The sequence below is a fragment of the Tursiops truncatus genome, chromosome 4, assembly GCF_011762595.2.
Source record: "Tursiops truncatus isolate mTurTru1 chromosome 4, mTurTru1.mat.Y, whole genome shotgun sequence".
Lineage (NCBI taxonomy): Eukaryota > Metazoa > Chordata > Mammalia > Artiodactyla > Delphinidae > Tursiops > Tursiops truncatus.
In genome coordinates this window covers 109,340,675-109,356,699 of record NC_047037.1, presented here as the reverse complement: position 1 = coordinate 109,356,699, position 16,025 = coordinate 109,340,675, and the positions used below count along the sequence as shown (strand labels likewise).

The 16,025-nt window shown below is 38.9% G+C and overlaps 1 protein-coding gene and 1 long non-coding RNA gene across 3 annotated transcripts in view; one reads left to right on the top strand and one right to left on the bottom strand.

Annotated features, from left to right (window-relative positions):
• GBE1 (1,4-alpha-glucan branching enzyme 1) overlaps positions 1-5,832 on the bottom strand; it is a 288,288-nt gene extending 282,456 nt beyond the window's left edge. For both annotated transcript variants that reach the window (XM_019922679.3, XM_073804382.1), the window contains exon 1: positions 5,539-5,832. In XM_019922679.3, coding sequence (XP_019778238.1) covers positions 5,539-5,690 — 152 coding nt within the window. In that variant the 5' untranslated portion in view covers positions 5,691-5,832. The remainder of the gene's footprint in view (positions 1-5,538) is intronic.
• Positions 5,833-5,989: 157 nt separating this feature from the next.
• The window catches only part of LOC141278603 (uncharacterized), a 37,559-nt gene continuing 27,523 nt past the window's right edge, over positions 5,990-16,025 (top strand). The window contains exons 1-2 of the long non-coding RNA XR_012331560.1: positions 5,990-8,241; positions 11,241-11,370. This is a non-coding gene — a long non-coding RNA (uncharacterized lncRNA). The remainder of the gene's footprint in view (positions 8,242-11,240; positions 11,371-16,025) is intronic.

The following is a 16,025-nucleotide window of genomic DNA, read 5'->3' as shown; positions in this document are numbered from 1 at the left end:
TAAAACAGTAAAGTTACTTTAGAATGAAAGGTAGCTGAGAGCAGCAATTCTCTCCACTGAAAACCCTTTCATATTTTCCTTTAATATCTATAAATGTATAATTGAAGTTTTACACATGCTTTTAAATAGCAGCAGCATGATATGCTTATCAATCTAAAACGATAGCACATTTCACAGGGTCTGTGCTATCATCTCACTGACTAACTAGGGCCAGCCTGGTGGGAGCTGAACTGAATCCTCTAAGAAGTTACCACACACAGTCATTTCTCAGGAGATGGTGCAGCAGGCACCAGAGCCTAAACTAAACCAAATGCTCCATGGAGTCATTTTAAGGCAGTTTGAAAATGAGAAGAGGTCACAGCCTCTTGCCCATCACTGTAAAGAATTCAGGAGTGACTCTGGAGTTAGTACAGACCTCAGCTGCAAGGTGCAAAGGAATCTGCTACTAGTACAGAAGAGCAGGCCAGGTATGACTTATAATTTTTGGATTCTTCTTTGCCTTCTAGAATCATTGACATTTGACTTTCTTCAGAGCCTACAACTTGGCCAGGCACTGAGAGAAAAGTGCACCATTCAACTACAATATAAAATTTCTGCACCACGAGAATCAGTTTGGTGTGGTTGCTATTACATGAAATCTAAACATTCTAATTCTGATTAGATACCAGTGTAAAAGCTATTTTCATTTCTAACAAAATAGAGATGTGCACTGTAATTGTGATACTTAACACACTTGAGCTCACAAAAACCTGTCTTCCTATTCTTGAGCATGCAATTTGACCTGAGGCTCTCTTCAAACTGAATATTCCTTCAGTGATTAAACCCTTAGTCTCTGTGGAATATGGAAATATCTAATTAATAACAAATTTCTTTATTTTCTCTGGTTATTTTTAGCTTTTTCCTTGAACATACACTCCCCTACCCGAGACTGCCACACATAACTCCTGACAACTACTGCTTCTTCTTCTGTCCATCCTAGTATTCCTAACATTTTTAGCTTAAGGTGAGCTTACCTGAGACTTACTGGTGTAGAAAAGAGAAAAACAAAAGTCAAAAGACATTCATTCAGTCATCTATTCATTCAAACACTGTACCGTTTCCTGTAGGCCAGGTACAGTTTTACAGACTGAGAATATAACAGTGAGCAAACAACACAGACAATGTGCCTACCCCTAGGAGCAAATAACCTAGTGGGAGATACAAAAGAGCAGAAAGACAACTACATGATTATTGATGATCACCCTTACAATACAGGTTTTCAAGGTGGTGGGTAAGAGGTGCAAAGAAGGTGTGAGGATGGGAAGAAGTCAGGGAAGGCATTTAATATATCTCTAGGCTGTGTCCTGAAGTACGTACAGGCACTAACAAGACAGAAGCAAAGTATGCATCAAGCAGAAGAAATAACATGTACAAAAGCCATAGCTGGACCCATGGCTAGACCAAAACAGGTGGCATCCAAGACTAGATAATATTCTGGCACACTTCAAATTGATCTTTAAACATTTGGTAAAGATCTATCTTATGGGGTAGAGAAAAATTATTTTCTATTAATAAAAATTAAATATAGAAATGGGTTCCCTTTTTAATTCATTTCTACTAAGCCAAAAGCATCATTCTTCTGGTAAAGATCAGAAAATGTTTCTAGTTCTTGACCTCTCCTGCCTTTTACTCAGTGATCCTTCTAGACTCCTTACTTCTCACAAGCCTACACAAAATAAAAAATGAAAATCTTCAATATTTAAGAAAGGACTACATGTGTAAAATAGGTATCATGTTTCCAATTTATTCTAGTGATATTTTAGTGCCCCTTATAGAATAGCCCCCAGATATCCTAGCTACCTCTTTACACTTAGCCCCCTTCTGATTAGGTGGTACAGAGTGAGAAGGACGATCCAAAGATGAGGCTAAAAAGGTAGACAGGAACCAGATAATACAGAGTTTTGTAGGTCACAAGAAAGAGACTACACTGTACCTTAAAAGCCATGGAATTGTTGAGAAGATTTGAAAAGGGAGAACTGTGAGGCTGTTTTTATAAACCAGGCTAGAGATGCTAGCAACTTGAGTAGTAGAAGAGCAGTAGGAATACAGTGTGGCATATACTTGAAAAGTAGTTAGGAGCTACTACTGACTAGACTTAGAGATAAAAAGAAGGGGAGAGGAGTAATTAAGGATAAGTCTTAAGTTTTAGGCTTGAGTAGTTGGTAGAGGAGGATAACACACACTGAGATAAGGTATAAAAGGACAATCAGGCTTGGGATGAAAAACCCTAAGTTCAGTTTTATACACATTGAGTTTTATACTTACAGTACATCAAAATGCAGATATTTATAAATAAGACCAGGAGACTAAGACCAGGGGAGATTTAGGGTGAAGATAGATGTGGGCAGCCTCAGTACATAGATGGAATTCATGGGATGGATGAGAATACTTAGGGAAAGTATGTGTATAAAACAGAAATACATAAAGGAACCTAGGGAAGAGCCCTGAGAATCTCTTATACTAATGGTCTGAAAGAGGCTGAGGAGAAACCACCAGAGATAATGGAAGAAAAGCAAGAGTACACATCATGGCTTCAAGGATCTAATAAGTGGTCCAAAATGTCCAATGCTAGAAGTAAAGAGAAAGAAAGAGGTATTCACTAAATTACCAAGAAGTCATTTTTTGTGAATTTGCTGAAACAATTTTATTAAAGAAAGATTAATCCCAGCTGCAGCAAGCCATGTGAACAACTCATCACAACCGAATCTCGGATTCTTCATCTGTAAAACAGGAAAAACAAAAATACCCACCCTTCCTACCTTGTAGTTTTGTTATTAGGGTTAAATTAAATACTATAACATATGTAAAAGTTACTATATAAACAGAGGGTATAGACAAGTGTTACTGTAACTGTGTTGTTCATCCTCCTGTTCACAAATGTCAGTTTTCTCTTTCACCCACGTGGTTGATAAGTCACATTTGACTTACACTGGCCAATATGTGTATCAGCATAAGTGGCTGATTGCTAGGCAAAAGCTGTAAGAAATAGTGCCTAGTTCAAAATGTTCTCTGTTCCTTGCCCCTGCCACTGTAGAAGCATGTTTCAAAATGATGACTTCATCAGCCTAGATCCTTGAATGACTGCCATGAGGAGAGCCTGACTCATGCTGACATGTAGCATGGGGACAAATAATGTTTTTTTAAAAACACTACGATGTTGGAATTATGATACAGCAACTAATTGCAGCACAAATAACAGGTGAAAAAAGCAGGAAAGCCAAGAGGAAAATCCTATCTTAGGAGGTAATCAATGAGACATCACAGGGCCTGTCACCCACGCTAATGTCTAATTTTTATTTTACGGCACAGAGTAATTCACTAACCCTCACGCTTGACTCAACATTCCTACAGTTACAGAAAAGGTAAACAAGAACAAAGGTACATAATGGAATTTCTAATGAAGACACAGTGTTTGGGAAAGAATAAGACAGTCCATCAATGAGAAACCGCCTCCCCTATCACCATTATACTGTTGCTATTTGTACCCTAAATTTTCTTCACTCCTTAGTAAGCATACTTTGCATCTACGTTTGACTGGTTGTATATTTGTGTTAGGCCAAAGACACACTGCCTAAGTGGGTTATTAGAAATGAATGGAAAATAGGAAAAGTAATCAGGACCACACTTAAGGAAGGAGAAATTCTTTTATTCTTCAAATGCTAACAGTAAAAGTTACTCCTGCCAAACGCCAAATTACTATTTGATATGCCTAAAGGGAACATGTGTGCTGGAAAATGGCAATTACTCAGAACCAAGGCCAGAAGTAGAATCCAGGTCAGAGTGAGGCACAAGGACCCACTGGACCAGCCTTTTCATCAAGAACACTGGAGTGCTCCCACTTCTTTATTCTGGCCTTTGTCCCTCTCATTAGTTCTGACAAACCATGAAAGAGGATCAAAACTGCTTCAATCCCAACGGAGCTGAAGTGAATTACATGAAAGAAACACTTAACAAGGGAGGTTTGTCTACTTGTAATCATTTTTTTAAAACAGAGAGGGGAGAAACGGAGACAAAACACTTCCACAACTCTGCTTTTAGAAATGTCTTACGTGTCATTTTACAAAGCATCCAAGTAAATTAGTGTCATCAAAAAAGTCGGATCACCATCTTTTGCTCTAAAATTTTTTACTATTTCTAAATCAAATCCAATCCTGAACAATGAAGATTATACACTAAATTTCTTTGAAAGCACATATTGTAAACACTGAAGGCAATTTCACAAGGCTGCTCCCCAAATGACTTACATAAAGGCCCAACATCTGATTAACTTAGCAACAGCTCAAGGTGACTCCTTTGAGGACCCATGCATTAGGATATACAAGCTCTGGAATGAAGTGTTGTATTCAACTTTGTGTCCCTTACTTTTTGTTCCTAAAGGACCCTTAATAAACAGTTGCTGAATTGAGTACAGGTAATAAGTGACAATGCCAGGTCATGAACCTAAGACTTTTATTTTCCCAAACTCCAAATCAACCATGTTTCATTACCCCCAATGCTGCTTCTTGCCAAGTAACTACTAGAAGTTTTCTATTACTTGAAACTGTGACTAGGTATTCTGTTGCCATGGTAATTTTCAAGTGGCTCTGCTAAAAGGGCAGAAACCATTAAATCACAATGTGCTTATCTCACAAATATAACTACTATAACTAACATAACAACTATTTTAGTCTTAAAAATTATACCTTTTAAGTTCAGCTGACTACTGCAATTATTATCCTAGCAACTTCAGCATGATAGGAGACAAGCTAAAAGTAAAGCATACTAAGTGGGCCTCTAGAAGTCTGGCTTTCCTCGCCTTTCTCCAGCTTCAGGATGGCAATGCCAAACACGGGTTAGTACTCGTCAATGATGGCCCAAGGGGTAAAAAACAAAGACCAAGATAAGCTTAATCTTCTCTGAGAGGGAGAATATTAACAAGGAAAGAAAAGCTGCCTGAAAGAATCCTATATAAAATAACAGTATTTGCTATAAAATAAGCGAGAAGGCTTTAAAAACGCAATTACACAGGCGAGGTGTTATGCACCCGCTAATTCACAGGACCACTCTGGTCCGTGGAACGGTCAGAAAACCTGCAGTGCAGTTGCCTAACTCCGCACCAGCACCTGAGGAAACGGGTGCTGGCAGCCAAAGCACACACCCAGTGGCGCAAAACTGCCGATTCGAAGGGAGGGGAAAGGGATGAGGAAAGTTTATTCAGCGATTCTGCCTCTAGTCCATCGACAAGAGTTGTCAACCCACAAGTCCGGAAGCCATTCAACCCAATTACCGGACTCAAGTCGTCGCCCAAGCCCGGAAGTTGCTACCACCAAGGTGGGGGGCGGGGACGGCGGGGGTGGAGCCGGCGAGGGGCGGGGCCCGCACGTCCGAGAGCCAACAGGCGTTCCCAGCCGCAAGCTCGCGGCTGGAAGGCGGGCTGCTGGGTTCTGTGGAGGAGGTGGGGGTGGGCAGTGGGGTGTGGGGCGGGGTGAGTCGGGGGACAGTACCAAGGTATGGCTGTACCTGCGCTGGAAGTCCGGAGCGAAGGGCTTCAGGTACGGGTCTATTTCTAGAAGTCGGGCTAGTTCGGGCACGTCCGCTAAGGCAGCGGCCAGCGCCTCCTCAGAGCATTCGGACCGAGCCTCCCGAGCCGGGTGACCCGCCGGAGCCGCCATCTTCCGCCGCAGCCCGAGTAGCCGAGGCCCGAGAGGGTCGAGTGGAGGGGGAGCGGGAGCTCTAGCCGGGAGAACGCCCAGGCGAGCCTAGGCAAGCCGCAGGAGGGCCAGTCCCTTTATAGCCGGAGAGGACGGCCGCCTGTCCCACTTCTCCCCCCGCCGGCAGGGAGGAGCAGGACCCGGAGTGATCCCCGGACGCACGTCCCGAGAGGGGAGGAGGCGCCAGGCCTCTCCGCCTACTCACGCGGCTCGCACTGGGAGGCCGCGGAGACCTGCCCCTTCCTCCCCCTGCGTCTCTGCCCCGGTGCCCAGGACACCCCAGGAGGCGGTCCTGAGCGGACCTCGCTCAGCCTTGACCACTCTTACCCTGCCCCATTCTTGGCTGCGGAGAACCGCCGTGCCACTCCCCAACCCCCCCAGTTTTTCTTTCTTTGAACAAGTCTCACTGGCGGCATGCCCTTCAAATGGATATATGGTTTTCTTGGAAGGGACTTCTCTAAGTTCTGAGAGAATCCTGTAATCGTCCCAGAGATACTCTGGTGTTCTGGTGTTATTCTCTGGGTTACCAACGACTGAGAATTGGAATTATGAAAACTTTTACCATTCCCCATAACCTCAAAAAGAAAGAAAGAAAAAGGCCCTTTTGCCTTTTAAAATAATTGCTGTAAACAAACGTTTCAACAATTAAACTATTCTTAATGAGACAAACGATACAGGGAAGAGCATTAGAATTCAGCTGTACCACTTACTAACGAAGTGATAAGGCCTAAGAATGGGGGTCGCTAGGTAGTCTACCCCACTTGGAACTTATACTCTTTCATTCCCATTAACTGACGGGTTTCTAGCTCACAGATCCTTTTTAAAGAGTACAGAATTGTGCACCGAGACAATTGGGCCCAGCAACGCAGGAGTTTCCAAGCTACTTTGTACTTAGAAACTGGAGAGGCTTGGAGTATATCTGTCCCAGTTAAGTTCGAGGTGTGGACAGTCCAAGGGGCTATGGAGAAGGACGTGTTGATCAGTCATGGACCTTGAATTTTAAAATGTTCAAAACATTTTTTGTGAAGGAGTTAATAAGGACTTGATGAAAGATATCTAGGAACAGAGGGCCTCAAAGTGAAAGAGTGGAGGACTTGGAAAACCTTCAGAAAGGCATGTCGTATTTCCCATAAAGATGACAACATGCAAACATTTGTAAATTATAAAACAACAGTTGAAACTCAGAAGCAGGATACCCAATAGACCCACAGACCTGTATCTCCAATCCTAAACTTTTCTCATAAATCCTGCCTATTGAAATCTGTGTTTAGCTGGTTAAGAGTCCTAAACCAAGTATCTCCAAGACATACCCTAAGTCAGTCTTCTCATCCTTTCTGCTGTCACTCTTAATGCAGGCAGCCTTCCTCTCTCATTTGGACTAACATATCTAAGGGCTTCCCCTTTCTCTTTTTCACCTCCAATCCATTCTCTAGTGTTTCTCAAGCTTTAATGTGCATATGAATCACCTAGGGATCTTGTTAAAAGAACAGACTTTCAGTTCTGAGTGGTGCCTCATATTCTATAATTTTAACAAGCTCAGGGGTGATGCTGCCTCTGCAGGTTGGAAGCACAGTTTGAACCATAAGGCTCTATGCAAGGAATAAATCATACAATTTAAATGGCATGCTTGGTTCACCTGGAGTTAAAAATAAACTCCCTACTCTTCCCTAACAAGGCTTCCATAATCTGGTCCCTGCCTACCTTTCCACTGCTTATCATTCTCTGGCTTTACTATTCTGTAGTCACACTGACTTTCCTGAAACTCACTAAGCACTTTGTAGCCTCTGAGACTTTACTTGCCCTTCTCTCTATTGAGAGTTCACTTCCCATAGCTGTTTCCTTCCCAGCGTTCATTGAGGTCTCACCATAAATGTCGACTCATCTCTGAGAAGCCTCTAATTCCACTATCTAAATATCTCAATATCTTCTCTCCTATGCAACAGTTAACAAAATTTGTGTATCTTTTTGTCTTTTATTTATTGATCTCCCACTTTAGAATGTAAACTCCAAGAGAGCAGGGACCCATTCTACCTTGTTCACTATTGAAAAAGTATTCATTGAAATCCCATGAGCCAGCCAGTTTCCTAGGTACTGGGGATTAGTGATGAATAATACAAGTCCCAGGTGTCATAAAGCTCACAGAATAGGTAAATCTGTAGAGACAGAAAGTAGAGTATTGGTTTCCCAGGGCTGAAGGAAATAGAGAATGACTGCTAATGGGGAGAGGGTTTCTTTTAGGGTTGATGATAATTTTCTAGAATTGATTGTGGTCATGGTTGCAGAGCTCTGAGGCTAGACTCAAAACTATTGGAATTGTACACTTTAAGTAGGTGCATGGCATGTGGATTATAGCACAGTAAAGGTGTTTTTAAAATACCAAAAAAGAACTTTTAAAGTATAAATAATATGAAATATACTCTTTAAAACTAACAGATAACCCTGTTGAAAATTACTAGGAGAAAAAAAAGAAAAACAGAGATCTGTGACCAAACTCTAGAGAGAGAAGTAGAAAGTAAGTAACTTTAAATAAAAACCAGCAGTGATGATAAAGGAGAATGTGGTTTCTGAGAAGACAAAGGAGAAATTCCAGAAAGAACAGAGTGATAATAACCCTTTTATCTTTAATAATGTCATTGATAACCCAGGTTCCTTGGTTCTTTCATTTCCTCATTGTGTAGGCTTTGATCTCAATTTTGTCTCCTCATTGTTATAAAATGGCTGCCACAGCTCTAAGTGGCACTTCTTCATAAGGCCACATTTAAAGAAAAGGAAAATGTTTATACCGTGCATCTTTGCCTAAGGGAAAACTCCTTCATAGCTCTGGCTAGAGCTAGGTCACATACCCACCCCTACACCACTGACATAGAGGACTATGACTACCATGCTTGGTTTAAATTAATTGTGATTCACTACTTGAATTGGGTCCACCTTCCCTTACTGCATTGCTGCCCAACATCTTGATAAAATGGTGATTCAACTGACATGGAAAAGCAGGATGGATAATCATGTCTGCCACATTTTCCTTTGCTACCCATCCTAGATTCCACTGCCCATGAAACTTGCCAGTGTTATTAACTATCTTGTATCCTTACCATACTTACATGGCAAAACCTCAACCTACAGTTGTTGACTTTGCCTTCCCCATACCTACATCCAGACTGCTTCTGGGGAATACCAAAAAACAAACAAAACTCCATAACTGTAGAAACAAAAACCCTTCCTCATGCAAGGCAATCACAATTTTACAGGCCATACACTGCATAAGGTATGCCCAACCAAGAGGGCAAATGAAGGTATTTGCCCTGAGGAAGAAGAGGCATTTCCTTTGCATGAAGGTGCCTCTCCCTCCTCAAGCTATGAAACCTTAGGAGTGTGCCCACCAACAGGAGGCACTTCTTCCTAAATCACAAAGGTGAGTGGCAGCCCTGCCCTCAATTCTCTTCCTCTCCCTTGACCATAACACTCTTTCTTCATTGACAAGTGCTTGAGAGACTGTCTCATTTATTGTTTGACACACTGTGGGCTCACTTATGTTTCTACTATATTGAAACTCCTCTTTCCAAAACATGCAAAATCACCTAGCTGCTAAACCCAATGGGCAGTTTTCAGTTTTCCTATTTAATCTGAAGATTTGGAACTGTGGATCATTTTTTTCTCATCTATTGAGAAAGAAAAGTGTAGAAAGTTGTGACAGAATTTGAGCTAATAAAGATCTTTAGCCACTGTGAGATATGAGAAAGAAAACAAGTCAAGCACAAGAGGATTCCTGAATAATGATGAGAGCACAACAGAGGCTGGATATCGGACACCTGAAATAGTGCCACATGGCCCAACCATTAGTTTTTGTTCATTGCTTGCTAAGCTGGGTGTGTGAGCTCAAAAAAATAAGTTTGAATGAAGCTAGAGTTGGACACTTACAAGATGAGAATAGTAGAAGATTAGTAGGGCTGAGAAACTTGTGCTGGTGACCATGTCACATAAAACTTAGCCATGGAATTCAGTTAGTAAGGGTGGTTAAAACAATAAGGGAATTAAAAGATCTTTGTTAGTGCTAGATACTGATTTAGCAAGGATAAGAAAAGTGGTTGACAAAAAGTGGTTGAAAGTTGTTTGTGGTTAGATAAGAGCAGTGACTGGACTTATCCAGACTGCCTGAGTTCTCATCAGAGCAACCCCACGTAAAACTTGGCAAATTACTTTGCCTCTCTATGCCTTCATTTTCTCTTTTTTTCTAAATTTTATTGGAGTATAGTTGATTTACAATGTTGTGTTAGTTTCAGGTGTACAGCAAAGTGATCCAGTTATATACATACATATATTCATTCTTTTTTAGATTCTTTTTTTGTATAGATTGTAACAGAATATTGAGTAGAGTTCCCTCTTGATATACAGTAGGTTCTTGTTGGTTATCCATCTTATATATAGTAGTCTGTGTGTGGTCATCCCAAGCTCCGGATTTATCCCTCACCCCTCCACATTTCCCCTTTGATAACCATAAGTTTGCTTTCGATATCTGTTAAGTCTGTTTCTGTTTTGTAAATAAGTTCATTTGTATCATTCTTTTAAATTAGATTCCACATATGAGTGATATCATATGATTTTTGTCTTACTCTCTCTAACTTCCCTTCTCTCTAGGTCCATCCCCTATACCTTCATTTTCTTAATTGCAAAGTATAGTGAGGATTAAATAAGAATAGTTAATTATTTAATGAGTTCTTAGGATAGTGTCTATCATATAGTAAGCACTATATGTGTTCGCTATAATTATTACTGTTATTATTAATGGATAATATACTTACTTTAGGAGGAAAGTATGGCTTTTCCATCCCTATATCCATAACACACATTCCAATTTCTCCATATTAATATTTAACTTATTCATTGATTCTGGATATGGAATACTTAAACATGGAGGAAACATGAGGATGGGTAGTTTTATTTATTTTACAAATTAAATATTTGAATGCCTACTATTTGTAAGGCATTATAGTAAAGCATTATGATCACGTAAAGAACTTTGATATAATCCATTAAGATATTCACAATATTAGACAATTCATACATGAAAATTTAAACAATGACAGCTCAAATAGTATACAGTTGTACTCATACCATATTTTAAAATTTAATGAAATTTTAAAGTCCTATTATTTGTCTTCCTTCCTCTTGCTCTTTCTCCCTCTGCCCCTCAGTACTATAAGTATTATCTTCTTTGAAGTAATGGAATTTAATTAGATATATATTCCTTGAAATTTCTCCATTGAAATATTCTAAAACTTGATAAGGCAATGGTTACACAATTCTATAAATTTATAAAAATATCATTGAATTATACATTTAAAAAGGTGAATTTTATGGTGTATAAATTACAACTCATAAAGGTAGTTTAACAGTTTATCTTGCATAAGACTGTAACTAAGACTCTCCATTGAAAAGGTGGATCGAATGGCTGGCAAGTATCGGTATCCCAGTCTCTAAACTGACATCCACTTATTTCTGGATTAAATTCAGCAGAGGCAATGGCCAGCCAAACGTCCCCTTTACCACCTGCCAAGCCTCTCAGGGGACCCTGGAGGAAGAGAAGTTCATTCTGTCTTCAGACTCATTCACCCTCTCACCTCTCTACTTAGATGGCCAAGTGGTGAGTGTTCAATGTGATGGTGATTGTTACCACCTGGAAACCAGAGTGAGGCGAACAACTTTTCCGGAGATGGTATTTAATTGTTTTTAGGTGATAATCATTTTTCAATTACTTTTGTCCTAAGTTGTATGAGAACCAGTAACATAAAGGTGAAAGGCTCTAATTTTTGTGGCAGATCCTCTGAGCATCTGGTCCTCTCCATTAGAATTTAAGCAATTTCGTTTTACCTCAGACCTACTCAAGAAAAACAGTCATTTTTATTTCATTCAAAGTACAGGCATCCTTTCTGCCTTTATGTTATCTCTAGTGATTATTTTATATCTGAAAATTTCAGTACTTCTCAATTGTTTCTTATTTGAAAGTTTTGCAAACTTTCAGGTGCAAGATCTTGTAAGAAAGAATCAGGTAGCTGAGCTTATCGTAATGGAGTCATTCTGAAAAGATTGCAGCGATTCTTCAGAATAATAGTTAATAACACACTGCTTTCTACAGTCTAGGAGAACTATTTTATACTGCCTTTCAGGAAGGTGACTATGAAGGATAAATGCAAGTTTTTTTTAAAGACTTAAAAATTAAACAAAAAAAATTAAAACAATGTATCTGTCAACTTTACCTAAATGAAACTCAGGTCTCTGGCAAACCTTGCCAGTCCAGAACCAAGCAGAGAGCCAGAAAATGGGGTAGCGGGGCGGGGGCAGGGGCTTTTTATCATATAAAATTTGTCACAAAGCCCATGGGTTAAAGCCTCTTGTAATATGCTTATAGGAAGTTACCTCCTACCCCCATCACCTATTATATATAGTAGCTTGAATGGTGGTCGCCCAAAAGATATGCCCATGTTCTAATCCTTAGAACCTGTGAATGTTACCTTATTTGGGGAAGGTCTTTGCAGATACAATTAGATTAAGGATCTTGAGGAGATCATCCTGGATAATCTGGATGGGTCCTAAATCCAATGAGAGTGTCCTTAGAAGAGAACTGCAGAGGAGATAATCACAGAGAAGAGAAGGCAATGTGACTGTGAAGGCAGAGATTTGAGTGATACAGCCACAAGTCAGGGAATACCAACAGGCACCAGAAGGTGGAAAAGGCAAGGAACAGATTCTTCCCAGAGCGTTCAGAGGAAATATGACCTTGCCAACACCTTGATTTCAGACTTCTGGGCTCCAGAACTGTGAGAGAATAAATTTCTGTTGTTTTAACTCACCTAGTTTCTGGTAATTGGTCTTGACAGCCTTAGGATACTGATAGACCTATTCAGTTTTTTTAAAATGAGTTCTCAATGATTGCAGATGGGAAGCCGCAAATCACATGGCTGAGGGATTGCTTTAGAACAATAATTGGCTTATATATATACCACCTATTCAAAAATAGGATTTGAGGTAGTTAATAAAAATACTTGTGTTAAATGAAACAATACTTGACAAAAGCAAAAAAACAACAAATCAGAACAGAAAAAATCCATGACATTTGAGCTCAGACCTTAGTTCTTAGGTTCCTAGAAGTAGCAAAAGCAAAGAAGGAAAGATGTTAGGTATTTATAATTCCATAAAGTTTGAATTGTTTTTACTAGTTAGAAATCTATAAATGATGTGTATTGAGTAACATTTTGAATAATATACTTGGAATCCAATTTTAGATTAACTACAAAGGGCTTTCCTAGATAGTTTTTTCCTATGGATAGCAGTATGTTATTGTTGTAATGAGCATAGACCTTGGAAATAGGCTGCCTGGGTTTAGATCTCTGCCAGTCACTTGCTGTGTGACCATGGCAAGTTAATCTCTTTGTGCCTTAATTTCCATTTCTGTAAAATGGGAATGATAATAGTGTCTGCTTTCATATTGAGAAGATTAAATGGCTCAATACATATAAGGTATTTAGAACATAGCATATAATAATCATTCAATAAATGCTAGCATTTATATTTCTTCAAAGGCAAAACAATAGCAAAGGACAGTGATGTGTTCCATATACAAACTTTGCAATAATCTAGATTAGTACAAAGGTTCTGGTGGACACTAACACTGAACTGAGGTTTTCTAAAGAAACTCTCTAACCAGGAACCAGTGTGTTCCTTGGATCAATGTTAGTAAACAAATGCTTGTTACCAATCCATAAAGAAAGATATAGGAATTGAGAGAAAGTGCTTAAAAACTTCAGTGTCAATTTGAATAATTTTATATCTGAAATATATAATATAAAAAATGTGGGCTTGTATTTGACATTTTATAATTTTTATTTCTCTAAAAAAATGATTTTAATTTTATTTTATGAAACTAGTGATACATGACTGATTGTGGGGGAAATAACTTTTCCTTCATCACTTGTAGTTTGATAAGCTTTGTGCTAGACAGAACCAGAACTCTTCACAGAAAATTTGTTATCTGCAAGTACCCTGATGAGTACAAGCTAGATACTCCCAAATTCTCATTTTTTAAAAAAAGGGATTATACTGACTTGGAACGTTTTAAAAATAATTAGAATTTATGTTTTACATGTTCAAGGTCAAAGCTAAATTATTCACATAGGGCCTTTTCAGAGATGCTGACCTATTCAAATTGCATTGTAAGATGACCATGCCAAGTTATTGAAGGACAAATTGTAAAGGGTGGGGAGGTTGGCTAGGATACTACCCTGTTACATATTCTTTAGGTAGAAATGTCTTTGGAGTTGCATATGTTGAGCCCACTGACAATAAAGAAACAGGCAAAGGATGGCTCAAAAGACTATAAAATGCCTATTTACTAAAGCAAAATAATCTGGATGCTTTAACCATAAACCTAGTCATACCATATTCTGCTATAGGACATAAAGTTTTAACCTGAGAATAATAATTTCTCATATTTTGGACTTTGAACATATTTGAATTCTAGACTCAAACTCCGTCATTTATGAGCCATATGACCTTGGGCAAGTCACTCTCAAAACTTCAGTTTCATCTTCTATAGTATAGATTGTAGTAAAGCATATCATTGGGAAGATATGACATTACAGTATGATAATATCAAGACCATCACTGGAAAGGTACTGGCCCAAGTCAACTCAATTAATTTAGGAGGAGAAGGCAAAATTGAGCTATTATGACTATATCTAATAAAAGTTACAGCAGGTAGCCTTCCCAACTCTTCCTTCAGCCCAATAGAAGGACTCTCCTAATTGCCCCACCCAAAGGACAAAGAGCTCTGATAATATTGGGGTGGGTGAGTTATAATTATGATAGATTATAATGCTTTAGGATACTGCTTGTGTAAAAATTAATGACAGTCATCTTCAAAATTAGCCTTTGCAACATTACATTTCTAAATTCCATATAGTATATAATTGTGTCTTTTTTTTCCCAAGGAAGTTCTCTTTAAAACTAAATTATAGAGAAAAAAGAAGCTGACATAAATTAACTTTGGAAAACACTGTTTTGACTATATACTGTAAGGGAAAATAAAGAACTATACATAAACACTGTAATCTAATTGGTAAATTTATTTTTCACAAGGGTATGGGCTAGGAATTCTGCAATTCTGCTAGGCTACTCTGCATGTCCCACAATTGAAAAAAATAAGTAAATAAATTGTAGACAATGGAAGCCAGGTTTCTGGCTGTCAGAGAATGAGGTTATAAATAAGCAATGGGGGAAAGATAGCATAGACCCTGTGGTGCTAGAGTCAGAGATAGGAATATGAACTCAGGTACACACACACACACACACACACACATACACACAGAAATATCAATACCAAAGAATGTGTATACATTGGTTTGTATAATACATATATTTCTTAGCTCTGTCTGCTGAGAGGATAGGGAAGCAGTGACACCCCAGTAACAACAAGCATACCCAGCACCCAGATCTTAGTTTCTAAACACCATTCCCCAATAAAAAGAACCAGGGCTCCTTGAAGAAATGACTGATTCAAGGAGTGGCTAGGGGAAATTCAAGATAAGCCTGGAGCATTTTATAGTGCCAGAAAGTAAAACAATGATTTTTAAAAAAAGAATATGGGGGCATGTCAAAAGGACCACAGGAGCCTCAAGTCGTCCTCAGAAAGAGTCCTCAAATGATCAAAGCAGGAATCATTTGAGCAATAAAATAAATAAGAGTAGTACTGGACTCTTAATAGTAGTAGTATTTATAACCCAAAAGAGCAAAGTAAATATCAATGAGTATACCCAAATGTATATAATTGATTGAACAAATATGTAAACGGGGGAGAAGGGAAAAATCTTCCTTCAGAAAAGTTCCAAATAATTTATATAGAGCCTCCTTACTCTAGGCAGTGGGGCTTAATTCTCCTCCACTGAAACGTGAGCTGGATTTAGTTACTTGCTTCCGAATTATAGAATATGGAAAGCAGAAGAATAGGAAATTTATAGTGGAGAAACCTGTCAGACTCCATCTTAACTAAGCAATCAAAGTTAACACCACAAGTGACAAGACATGTTGATATGAGGTACCCCTTGATATGATTTGATAAGAAGCATACTTCACCTCTGAGAGTCTTTCCCAAAATCCACTGAGAATTCCTAATTATGAGAAAATATCAGTCAAAACCAGATTGAAAGATGCTCTACAAAATACCTGACCAAGTACTCTTAAAAATCGTCTGGGTCATGAAGTACAAGAAAAGACTGGGAAACTGTCACCAACTGAAGCATACAT